Source organism: Artemia franciscana, unplaced genomic scaffold, assembly GCF_032884065.1.
Source record: "Artemia franciscana unplaced genomic scaffold, ASM3288406v1 Scaffold_698, whole genome shotgun sequence".
NCBI lineage: Eukaryota > Metazoa > Arthropoda > Branchiopoda > Anostraca > Artemiidae > Artemia > Artemia franciscana.
Window position 1 is genome coordinate 210,253 of NW_027067138.1, and position 13,889 is coordinate 224,141.

At 32.3% G+C, this 13,889-nt stretch overlaps 1 protein-coding gene across 1 annotated transcript in view; it reads left to right on the forward strand.

Annotated features, from left to right (window-relative positions):
* LOC136043527 (HEAT repeat-containing protein 3-like) overlaps positions 1–13,889 on the forward strand; it is a 73,146-nt gene that overhangs the window by 45,993 nt on the left and 13,264 nt on the right. Inside the window, exons 8-10 of the mRNA XM_065728447.1 lie at positions 5,266–5,524; positions 7,980–8,116; positions 11,302–11,375. Coding sequence (XP_065584519.1) covers positions 5,266–5,524; positions 7,980–8,116; positions 11,302–11,375 — 470 coding nt within the window. The remainder of the gene's footprint in view (positions 1–5,265; positions 5,525–7,979; positions 8,117–11,301; positions 11,376–13,889) is intronic.

The window sequence follows — 13,889 nt, forward strand, 5'->3', positions numbered from 1 at the left end:
TCTTGCTAGTTTATTTTTCTTTTTTCTCTTTATTTTCTTTGTTTTTATCTTTAGTTTCTTTGCTCGAGAGATCGTAAACGGTCTCTTTTGTGGATATATTTGTGTAGCATTGTAGGGTGATGGATAACTCTAGAGCCTCTCTTAGGGGTTGGCAAATATAAGAGAAAAAGTATAATAGGAATTCTGTGATATGACGCTCATATTTTTTCTTTAGATGCATTTTTTCACTTTATTTAAAAATCAAATACATTTAGCTAATATGCAAGTACTCGCCCAAAGAAAGATACAAAAAGCACTTGCGACGGTGCGGGTACATAAAACTAATTTTCTAACTAGTATTTCACTGCAAAAAAAAAAAAATCTAATAACAACCAATCTCTCACCAACTCATCAATAATAATAAACAGAAAAGAGAGAAAAAAGAAAAATAAATAAATAAAAGAACCATGAACCTTGGATTTGCAAATACTTTTTCAATTTATTTTTAAATAACCCCAGGTGCTCAGCCACCCAAATGCTCTCATCAATATCGTACAAATATGGGTGTTAACAGCCCATATTTGGCTTATCCCTTGCTTTTGAATTTCTCTTCCCATATAGGGTCCCAAGGAAATGCCTTACAAGACCATTTTAGACAGCAGCGCCGCGAACCAGGAACTGAAAAAGCGACCCGGGAATGACGAAAAATTTCTACTTATATTTTGAATCATCATAAAAATCATCTTTTTATGTATATATTACTGTCAATTTTTCATATTTTGGAGTTGTTGTTACTATTGGCAAGAGTTGCTCTTCCCTTGCAGTTCCTTAGAATGAGTTGTCTGATGACCGCTAACACGCATTCTTTTTTATTTTTAAAATTTCTCTTTTTCCAAGGAGTGTGGAAATATTATGTTTTGCTGTTTAGCTCAGTTGAAGATAAATAATTGTTTTTAATCAAGTAATCATTTCAGTGAAGTCTAATGAAGAAAACTTCCCTTGCTTCATTTTAAGAACTTCCTTTTTTAATCTTAACCCCGCCCCATCTGTGCTGCTCTGTGTCTGCAAATAACTCGTATTTACAAATTTTGAGGCATAAATACAAAGGACAGTGGAGAAGAGTCTTATTGATTGATTAGTTAAGTGGAAGCCTGCACAACCATGTGTCATTAAAAAAAAATGAAAATTTGGGAATTTAGTTTTTAATCGAAAAGACCTCAGTGTGCAGCTATGCAGGTTCTTGTAGTAACTGGTACCACATTTGAAATAATAAATGTAAAGAAAAATAACAAATAAAGCTTATTTTAAAAATGGGCTAAGAAGGAGAATTTTTTTTTGAGAATCTATGAATATAAGCAAAAACAAATGATGCAAAATAGATTGAGTTTTGTATAACAAAGGATTACGCTATAATCCTTATATTTGTGGAAGCCTGCACAACCATATCAGTGGAAGCCTGCACAACCATGTGTCATTAAAAAAAAAATAAAAAAATTGGGAATTTGGTTTTTAATCGAAAAGACCTCAATGTGCAGCTATGCAGGTTCTTGTAGTAACTGATACCACATTTGAAATAATAAATGTAAAGAAAAATAACAAATAAAGCTTATTGTAAAAATGGGCTAAGAAGGAGAATTTTTTTTTGAGAATCTATGAATATAAGCAAAAACAAATGATGCAAAATAGATTGAGTTTTGTATAATAAAGGATTACGCTATAATCCTTATATTTGTGGAAGCCTGCACAACCATGTGTCATTAAAAAAAAAAAAAAAAAAAATTGGGAATTTGGTTTTTAATCGAAAAGACCTCAATGTGCAGCTATGCAGGTTCTTGTAGTAACTGATACCACATTTGAAATAATAAATGTAAAGAAAAATAACAAATAAAGCTTATTTTAAAAATGGGCTAAGAAGGAGAATTTTTTTTTTGAGAATCTATGAATATAAGCAAAAACAAATGATGCAAAATAGATTGAGTTTTGTATAACAAAGGATTACGCTATAATCCTTATATTTGTGGAAGCCTGCACAACCATGTGTCATTAAAAAAAAAAAAAAAATTGGGAATTTGGTTTTTAATCGAAAAGACCTCAATGTGCAGCTATGCAGGTTCTTGTAGTAACTGATACCACATTTGAAATAATAAATGTAAAGAAAAATAACAAATAAAGCTTATTTTAAAAATGGGCTAAGAAGGAGAATTTTTTTTTGAGAATCTATGAATATAAGCAAAAACAAATGATGCAAAATAGATTGAGTTTTGTATAACAAAGGATTACGCTATAATCCTTATATTTGTGGAAGCCTGCACAACCATGTGTCATTAAAAAAAAAAAAAAAAAATTGGGAATTTAGTTTTTAATCGAAAAGACCTCAGTGTGCAGCTATGCAGGTTCTTGTAGTAACTGGTACCACATTTGAAATAATAAATGTAAAGAAAAATAACAAATAAAGCTTATTTTAAAAATGGGCTAAGAAGGAGAATTTTTTTTTGAGAATCTATGAATATAAGCAAAAACAAATGATGCAAAATAGATTGAGTTTTGTATAACAAAGGATTACGCTATAATCCTTATATTTGTGGAAGCCTGCACAACCATATCAGTGGAAGCCTGCACAACCATGTGTCATTAAAAAAAAAATAAAAAAATTGGGAATTTGGTTTTTAATCGAAAAGACCTCAATGTGCAGCTATGCAGGTTCTTGTAGTAACTGATACCACATTTGAAATAATAAATGTAAAGAAAAATAACAAATAAAGCTTATTTTAAAAATGGGCTAAGAAGGAGAATTTTTTTTTGAGAATCTATGAATATAAGCAAAAACAAATGATGCAAAATAGATTGAGTTTTGTATAATAAAGGATTACGCTATAATCCTTATATTTGTGGAAGCCTGCACAACCATGTGTCATTAAAAAAAAAAAAAAAAAATTGGGAATTTGGTTTTTAATCGAAAAGACCTCAATGTGCAGCTATGCAGGTTCTTGTAGTAACTGATACCACATTTGAAATAATAAATGTAAAGAAAAATAACAAATAAAGCTTATTTTAAAAATGGGCTAAGAAGGAGAATTTTTTTTTTGAGAATCTATGAATATAAGCAAAAACAAATGATGCAAAATAGATTGAGTTTTGTATAACAAAGGATTACGCTATAATCCTTATATTTGTGGAAGCCTGCACAACCATGTGTCATTAAAAAAAAAAAAAAAATTGGGAATTTGGTTTTTAATCGAAAAGACCTCAATGTGCAGCTATGCAGGTTCTTGTAGTAACTGATACCACATTTGAAATAATAAATGTAAAGAAAAATAACAAATAAAGCTTATTTTAAAAATGGGCTAAGAAGGAGAATTTTTTTTTGAGAATCTATGAATATAAGCAAAAACAAATGATGCAAAATAGATTGAGTTTTGTATAACAAAGGATTACGCTATAATCCTTATATTTGTGGAAGCCTGCACAACCATGTGTCATTAAAAAAAAAAAAAAATTGGGAATTTGGTTTTTAATCGAAAAGACCTCAATGTGCAGCTATGCAGGTTCTTGTAGTAACTGATACCACATTTGAAATAATAAATGTAAAGAAAAATAACAAATAAAGCTTATTTTAAAAATGGGCTAAGAAGGAGAATTTTTTTTTGAGAATCTATGAATATAAGCAAAAACAAATGATGCAAAATAGATTGAGTTTTGTATAACAAAGGATTACGCTATAATCCTTATATTTGTGGAAGCCTGCACAACCATGTGTCATTAAAAAAAAAAAAAAAAAATTGGGAATTTGGTTTTTAATCGAAAAGACCTCAATGTGCAGCTATGCAGGTTCTTGTAGTAACTGATACCACATTTGAAATAATAAATGTAAAGAAAAATAACAAATAAAGCTTATTTTAAAAATGGGCTAAGAAGGAGAATTTTTTTTGAGAATCTATGAATATAAGCAAAAACAAATGATGCAAAATAGATTGAGTTTTGTATAACAAAGGATTACGCTATAATCCTTATATTTGTGGAAGCCTGCACAACCATGTGTCATTGAAAAAAATGAAAAATTGGGAATTTAGTTTTTAATCGAAAAGACCTCAATGTGCAGCTATGCAGGTTCTTGTAGTAACTGGTACCACATTTGAAATAATAAATGTAAAGAAAAATAACAAATAAAGCTTATTTTAAAAATGGGCTAAGAAGGAGAATTTTTTTTTTGAGAATCTATGAATATAAGCAAAAACAAATGATGCAAAATAGATTGAGTTTTGTATAACAAAGGTATCAAATTGATCTAAGCTATAAATGCATAAATAAAAAGTCAGTGAGTGGAAGAAAGCGAGTTTAAAGATAATTTTTTGTATAGCCTAGTCCATTTTGTGCCCCTCGCTTTCACTTATGTTCTGAAATATTTGCTATATTTGCTGTGTTATCAAGTCTTTTCTATTTTTATACTTTTTGCTGTACCCAATTAAAGGCTTATTACCATTTTTATCATATCAGGGGTCTTTAGTTTCAGTTAATACACCATTTATGAAAAATATTGAGGGGGCTGGGAGGGTGAGTATACAAGAAAAGGGAAGCTTTTGATGTTGTATTAGTGCAGGTGCACTTCGTCGGAAGTGACACACTGACTGACATATAAAATTTTAAAATAATTGAAAATTCGGAAGGGGTCGAAAAATTGTTCACAAATATAAAATTTACATGCGGCAGAAGTACAAGAGTACAAATATACAAGGTGGTGAATTGAGGACAGCGAGTAGAAAAGGAAATGTGAGTGAAAGTTCTACGAAAATAAGCTAAAAATATATGGCGCGAACAGCTTAAGAAGGTGCAGCTTTCCTTTGATGGCAGAGTCGCTACGGAAGAAAAGCGTAAATCTAACCCATTAGATTTGCTTATTTATCTTCTCTGTAAGACATGGCAACACTGATGGTACTGCCCAATAAACTTCTTAATTTTAAAATAATCAAAAGAATATTTTAGAAAACTGTGCTTATTGGGTATGAATAAATCAAAGAGGGGTACGGAAGGCAAAAGCTGTTATTAATTTGGTATTCTTAGTAATCTAAGGACCGTTCTTTCAGGGTCCAGATTCGCCAAACAAGTTCAAAATCGTTGATTCAAACCAAATAAACCGAAAATTGACCTAAACATTCGGCACAAATTGAGCAAAAGGTTGTTCTATTTCCAATCAAATGCTCGATCTCCTAATTAATAAGAGAAAAAATTGATATATGTGAGCTTGTGCACAGACTTATGCAAGTCTGTAATGCTTTTTATTTTCTTTAGATGGCTCAGAAGACTGGGAAGATGTTACATCAGAAGATGAAAGTGAAGTAGTCAATGGTAAAGATGAATCTATGCCGAAAACCATTGCTGAAGATATCTGTGCTCTACCCGGAGCAATCTTGGGTGTATTCCGACAAGATTCAAGCAGTGGATCTCACGTTCTTCAATTAGTTTTGAATAAAACTATTCCAATTCCTGAAAATCTAATTAGAACAAATAATGGGAAATATGCAAAGCGATGGAAAAGCTTAGTATTAAGGTATGAAGCTTTAAGATGTGTTCATTTGCTAGAATTGTAATTATATAAAAGTATATGAATTGAATTATACCTAATTATATATTATTTAGTTCTATTATATTAATTAAATTAAGTTTATAAATCAAGAATTCAGTTAAAGCTGTATTATAGTAGAAGACGGTAATTTTTTGTGTTACCGATTTTCGATAGAACGCGGTAATTAAAGTGAAAACGACCGAACAACGTTTCTAGGAGAATTTCGGCTGGTCTTTTGGCTGAGAGCGAAATTTGCAATTTTCTAGAATTGTTTCTATTATTAAAGTCGTTTTCTTTGACAATCTAAAATATTGATTGACAATCCAGAATGTAAAAATTGGAGTTTTTCATGACAATCTCGATTTCCAATTTCGATTTTCTGTGACAAGGTCCACAATCCGATTTGTTACTTAAGTAGTCAAAACAAGAATCTTGGTCGTGAGCTAAATTTTTAACTGAATAAATAATAAAAATGAATAAATGAATAAATAAATGAAACAAGAATAAGAAGTAAAATCCAGAAGTCTTAATCATTGCTTATGACAAAATCTTCTTGACTGGTTATTCGTAATAATATTCCACGTAGTCCTGTGATTGTGTTGTGGAATTGATCGCTACTTTGGAATATTGAACCCTTGTTCGATTTCAGCTGCAGCAACCAACTGGAGGACCTTGAACTTGACTCTGGTGATGAGCTTATGCAAAGGCGTCTCCAGAAAAATCCCAACAAGAAATAGAAGAATATTCCCTATGAACGTATCTAAATTAACTTCAGTGGCTTTCACCACTAATTCTTTGCAATTACTTAACTAAAAAGTCTCCATTATAGTTGCTGACAGTCATATAACTTAAATCCTACTACCCAAGAAACTGAAGTCTTTTTTAATGTAAAATTACAGAAAAACTGAAGTTTTTTTTAATGTAAAAATAATAGTTCTAGCACTATCGTATCAGACATCAGCGTCAGAAGAGGCAGAATGAATAAGGAGTGACAATAAGGTTTGATGAGAAACGATAATTTTGGAATTTTCGCCATTTTTATTAACTAAATGCTTTCCTAGTAGCCTCTAGTTAGACTTATTTCTCAATCTAGATTGAAGAATTGACAAAAAATGGAAATACAACGGCTATCAAATGCAAGAAACCTCGTATATCTGCTCCTACAAAATAAGTCGATTCAAACATAGATTTATTATTTGTTAATACTGTTCACTTTACTTTATTTCTTTAGAAAAAACCTCTTCATTATGGTTCCTTATTTTGTGTTCATAGCTGAATGTATCTGCTATTTGTCAAAAAGTGCTTAGAATTAGCTCCTCCGATGCCTAGTGGCGTATACGACGGCAATAGTTGACCTCCACATAGTATGATTCTTAACCAATGATCACATATCATTAGAAAAGAATGTATACCTCTGACCTTAGCTCCTAGGGAATGACCAATCCTGGTGTATTAACTTCTAGGGAATGACCAGTCGTGGTGCATTGTCTAACACTTTGCACGAAAGTCTTCTCCGTTTCGTTCATATGGTCCCACTACCACCGCCATCTTAGTCTGACTTCATCGGTTATTTGTAGTCGCTTAGTGAGAGACCTGATAAGAGTGCTAGGTAGTCTATCACTTGAGCTAAATAAGTCCATTCAATCTAGCTAAGTTCTTCGTAGGTAATTGTTCTCAGATCAAGTAACCTTTTCTCTACAGGAGCTAATTCTAAGCCTATTTTGAACACATAACAGGCTTACAAACTAATTGTTTTCTGGGGGGGGGGTGTATTCATTTTTGTTACGTTTTTTTATGAGTTTCGGACAAACACTTCGATGTGGGGGGGGGGTTCAAGCCTCCTAACCTCCTTCCTCCTGAATTGAGCCGTGATTGTTCGTCTTCTTCCATAAAGACTAGGACAGGACTGACCAGGTTATAACCTTTGGGAACTGATATTAACCTGGAATGGATTCGATTCCATTGGTATGTTGAATTGGGCCACTGATGTGTAGCATTATTTGCTCCATTAATTCTGGGTTAGTTCCTGAAGTTGAAGACTCTCGATACATATTCTCGGAAGATCGTGCTGACGGAGGAGTTGAATCTTCAAACTGTTGTTTGAAGATTGTACGCAGCTACGGAACTGTTCTTCGTAGGTAACTATTCTCATATTAAGTAACTTTTTCTCTACAGCCTTAGGTAAACTCCAGGAATAGCAACCATATGTCAGTATGGATACTAAATTGCTACTGAGCATGTTACTTCAGCTTCAGAATGTACTTTCTGCAAGTCCAAATATTATTTAATTGAGAGAATGCTGCACCCTTTAGGGAGATTGAATGTTCAAGACTTCGGTGAAATGAAACTTGCCAAAGCTTTGGCATGTCTGTATAAAATAAGTGTTTGCAAAAATAGATTTATTCTTTGGCAACGCTGTTTACTTCATTTATTTTTCTAGAATAAAATCTCTTCGTTGTGATGCTTTCTTTTGTCTTGGAAACTTAGTGCCTCTACTGTCTGTTCAAGACTTTGGTGGAGTTGATAATCTCTTTCAGGCATGGTGTGACCTCAACCAAATGCTTTTTCAAACAAACGGTAAGTTAAATTGACTTACAGTTAAGTTAGTAACAATGAGTAAATTCGTGAAATTAAAACCCGTATTGAACCTGATATTGAATTTAAATTAATAGATGTTAAGTGAAACGGTAAGCAGTAAGTTAATAAATGGTCAGTTAAAGAAAAAAACAGTTAATTTGTTTTTAAGCTCAAGTATAAAATTAAAAAATAAACTTATAGGCTATAATTGCCAGATAGAGTGCACCAAGAAACAGTGAAATGACTTGTAAAAAATGTTATGATTCAAATATTTTGTTCTGTTACTGGCTTAAAATTTTATACAAAAGAACCAATGAGATCTTGAATTATATGGGTTCACGTCTGTTGGAAATTCATTTTCGTAAAGTTCTCAGCTTAACACGGTTATGAAACCAAGTAAGTTTTAAAAGGAAGGGAATATTTGTCTCTCTGAAAATTAAGAACAATGCGATTGTTTTACCCAATTACGTCACAAGAATAAACCAATGGAGCTAAAGCGCACTTTCTAACACGGAACTATGAAACAGTACTGTCTCTTTTTATCTTTCTTCAAACTGATAATTAACTATACAAGGGTAATTGATAACAAGGTAATATTTATTAAGTTTATGTAATAACTATATAAGGATAATTGATTAATTATAAAAGGGTGATTAAAGGTAGCATAATATAGGTATAATTAATAATTATATTGTAATAATTAAGGTTATATAATAACTGTAAAGGGGTAATTAATTAACCAGAGAAGGGTAATTAAGGTTAGTATAATATAAGGGCAATTAATTCTTATCAAAAAGAAAACTTATCTATATCAATAATTAAGTTGATTTTATAGGGAGTATTAATAGCCAGAGAGAGTGCAAAAGGGGCAATCTGTTCGAATTAATTTAACAATCAAATTTAAGGCCAAGTTTAACAGGCCAACCAAATTTAACAGAAGAAAGGATCTGAAGATAACGTAGATGTTTAAAAATCTAGAATAATTAGTTCTGTTTTAGTTCTTGGCATCTGGTGGCGGAGGTGAAATCTTATGTTTTTCGGGTTGAAAAAAGCTTTCAACCTTTGTGCTATTGCAAAGGTTGACCTCCTCAGAAGCAAACACTGAAAAATTTAAAATATTTAGGCTAGCCTAGGCCATATCAGTTTTAAAAGCATTTCACTTTAATTTACCCCTTCGAATGGTCAAATATATAGCCTAAACGGTGAATATTTCGTTATTCATATTATTGACCTACAGATAAATTGAAATACCACTAGATGCCATTTTTATGCTCTTTCTGAATAATAACGATTGCTTTTCTTGCAGATTTAATTTTAAGCCCTTTTATGACCCCTGAAAATAATAATGTCTTTCTATATTTTCTGGATATGAAAATGAGTTATAATATTTGTTTCAAGTTTAGTATTTCATTGTAAATCCATTTAGTAGAAGTGTTTGAACGCAATATGTTCATCCAGTGATCTAAATTCTATTTTTTTTTATGAAAAGGGGTGAAAGAAAGAACTGCCTCAGAAGACCAAATTTGTCTATGGCCCTTTCTATAAACAGCTGATTTAAAATATAGAACAAAAAATTAGAGCGTCAAGCAAGTGTGTCTCAACAAGATTTTGGGTGGTAAAAAAAAAGGTTAAGGATACGACATTAGACTTTACAGTCCGTACCGGCGGTGCTGATCTCCGTTTCTTGGCCCTTCAGCCAGGAAGTGCAATGGGGGGTTGGGGGCCAGCCATCCTGTGCTTTCGCACACCCTTCCTGTTTACCTTCCCCAGATTTCTCCAGGTACCCATTTAGAGCTGAGTCGACTCTGGCTCAGCTTACAGAGTCACGCCACTGACCCCCGTCCCAAACTGAAGAATTGGGTACACCGGGATTCGAACCCGCGTCCTCTCAGACAAGGGATCCCGAATCTAGCGCACCAACCCATTCGGCCAGGACGGCTAGGGTGGAAATATTGGGTGGAACTGAACTATTAGTATCGTCACAATGTTTTTGGAGTGAACAGTGCAGAAGTTTTTAATTAGCTTTTAATTAGTTTAAAATAATTTAATCAGTTTCTAGTTAATGGAATTTTTGTAGTATTTCGAATTTTTTTACCTGGCCGTTTGAAGCCAATTTTAATCTTTTCCGTGAACGTTTTGAAGAAATAACTCTTTGACACAGCCATAGTTTCTCTTTGGCCCTTATTATAATCAACTATTTGAATATATAACCAAAATTCACAGCGATGAGTAGACATATTTCGTATCTGATATCTGGTGATACTAAATTATTACTAATTTGAGACGTAAACTTTGAGGCTGGCCCAAGGCAAAATTGCTTAATTTAGGCCTAATCTTTTGTTCCCTAGGAATTTGAATTTTTTTACAGGCCCTGGCTATAAAGTTTTATCTGTTTGTTAAAATGGGTGGAAGATTCTCTCTCAAAAGCTGAAACTTCTCTGTGACTTTTTATTTATTCAGATATATGGATTTGTTGATTGAACTCCTTTAAAAGCCGAATCGATTAAAAAAGGGGCAAGTTTTTGGCATATATTATTAACCTAACGCCAATCCTGTGAAAGGGATTAGAAATCTGATTTTTAGACTTAGTTGAATTGGTTTCGAATTTTTCTTTTTGTTGTTGTCATTTTCTCTCATGTTAATTGTTCTCCTTTTCTATGTTATTTTGTCTCATTCTTTGTTCTTTCTGGTCTCCAGTTTTTTATTCTTTTTCTCTGTTTTTTTTCTTGTCATTTTCTCTTGTTCTTTCGAATAGAAGAAAAATAGACGATGTAGAAAAATAGATGAAAGAATATGCAAATTCTAAAGAATTAAAAGCAATCTGGCAAAACTAAAAAGCAATTTAATTTAGATTAGATTGGATACAACGAACATTTCAATAAGGTATACAGGTTTAAACATATTAAGAACTTGGTTGCATTTCATTCAGTTGCATAATAGAATTTGGTTGCATTTCATTCAGTTGTATAATTCAGTTTCACCATTCAATACAACAGACATAATAGAACCCACAGCTAAGTTCCTGGCTCCTTTTAAACTGATTGAAATAATCAATAATCACGATTTTTACCGGTTTTATTTTTATTATTGTTAAGTATGTGCTTATATTTTATGTTTATGATTATTAAAAATTTGCATTAAATTGAATGAAAATACATAAATGTGCAATTTTTATATTATTTCAGAAGCATCTACGCAGTCAGATTTAGCAGAAGCTGCTGTTAATACAGTTAGGAGTATTACAGAAAAGTTAAAAGAGGTGAGCTATAAATTTATTAATAAATAAATTTTTTATTCATAGTTTAACTATCTTCTATAGTTTATATCTTCTATATCTTTTTAATATTCTCTTATGACAATAAATCTATTTATTTAATAGTTCAGTAACGCTAAAATTTATTTACATAATTTACTTTTATAATAATTTAAATATTGTATCAAATCCGTTAATCAATAATAAATTAATAACCTCTTAACTAAACCAAAACAAACCGTTGATTTGTCGTATTGACTTTAATTTGTTATACCAACAGACTTTACATAAGCTCATATGATTGGAGGCTCAAATTGGGCTTCTGGTTCTCTAAATCTATGTTCTAGCGCACAATTTTTGCAGAAAGGTTGGCATGTATTTTACTTCATTGATGAGATTGGTATATATCAATCTCAAGTATCCAGGGAAATGGGACATGAAAATGACTATTTCAGAGACGTGTTCCCTTTCTCCGACCTCCAAACCGCTTGGAACTTATGAGAAAATAGTGTTTGACTATGGGGAGAAAGTGGATGAATTTTAAAAGCGTCCATCACTTCTATCCGAGCTTCTACTATGAGCATCACTTCTAGCTTCCGACCTAGTCCAGTGGTTAGCACTCTACACTTGAAATCCAAAGGGCAGTGGTTGGAGACCTGATGTTCCTGGTTATTTGGTTGGAATGGGGCTCAATGGTGTGCTTCAGTGAGCTCAGCTAGAGTTAATCCAGTTCTAATTGGGTACCTGGGAAAATCTGAGGGAGAAAACACTGGAGGCGTCCGATGATTTACCCCCAACTACACATTGCACTCTCGGCTGGAGGTAGAAAATCAGAAGACCGGTACACGTACTACGCAGACCATCGGTCAGCATGCAATTTTTTTTTTTTAATTCCATTACTTCTATGTCCCACCTACTTTCCTTATTGAAGAGTCTGTTTTTGCATGAATTTGAGTAGGATGAGACCTGTTGTGAAAGAGGCGTTTGTCAGGGAATTTTAGACCGTTAAACACTGGCGCAGTACTGGTGCTATCCGGCTTGAGCCAAAATTTTCATCGCTGTAGGATTTCTGCTCTATCATACTTGAGTGACTTGTAAGTAAGAATCGTAAATCGTTTGTCGTCACAGATGTTGGATATCATACTTGTACTATTTGATCTGTATTCATTAGTTTCAGATATTTTTAGGTTAAAGAAAGGGTCTTTATGCAAATGTATGCGCAACGATTATAAGCAACATTGCAAAGCAATGCTGTAGTTTTGCAGTAATTAGTGCTTTTTGGTAAATTAGTAAAATTATTAAAATTATAAACTAATTACAATTAGTAGAAGTGCTTTTGTGGCAGTCAGTCTGTGAAAAACATAGAAGTGAATTGTAGGTATTTAATAGATACTGTATTTCAAGTCAGAAAAAAAATGAAGTCTAAGCTTGTATACTTATTGCATTTGAAAACTGGCAATGTTGACTAGATGCCAAGAAATTGAGAATAAAGCTGGTTTTCTGATTACAGGGAATTTGAGATCGTCTTTCAAAAACTTCGCATCATTTTGTTTTTTCTAATAATAATTCTAGTGACGGTCTAGAATGCCCTTCCTGCACGGAATTTCATACCCGTGGCCCTTTGTTTTCTCTAATAAGGTTCTTTGTGGGACTCGTCATTTTAAAAATGTTGAAGAAGTCATAAATATGGTATACGGTAAACAAAATTAACGGGTTGCCCTCGTAACACTCCGCCAAATTGGAAAAATTGCCTCCCTAGCCCCTTATTCTTACCCTGGTGAATCATCAACATGATGTGTGTTTCAAATACTAATATTCCACCGCTGCATCTTTTCACTTCTTTCCATTCTGTACTTTATGTGATAAAACTTGTTCAACATCTTTTGCCTGATTATCTTTTATTTGCATAATAATATTATAATATTATTATTATTTTTATGTTACCCCCTACAAATATAGACAATATTTGACTAATTGACTAATATAGTCATTACCCCCGACTAATTGCTATTATTATTATTATTATTATTATTATTATTGCTATTATTATTATATTATTATTATTATTATTATATAGTTACTATTATTGTATTGTTATTATTATAATATTAAATAATAACATTATTTGGATATCATATTATTTGCATCATATTTTTTTAGGATGATAATCAGATTTCACATTCTTATTTTACCCCTGGCAGTTCTGGAGTTCGCCAGTCTTCAACAAAAACCTAAAAATCTCGTTTTTTTCACGTCATAGTATTCTAAATAATTGGAAAAAAAAATAGTTTAGAAAATCATCTAATGAGTAACTATTAACTAAGTAGTAGTTATTATGCACAGCGGTCCAAAATATGCATCAGACTGTGGGGACTTAGCGCCCCTTCAAATAACACTGGTAAATTGGGGTATGTTTTTCGAAAGTTGGGTTTTAAGGCCTCTTTTAAGGTTTTGGGTTCGCTCCTTATTACATTTTATTTTTTAATTGGCTATTGTTTCGACGTATTCAGTGTTTTGTTT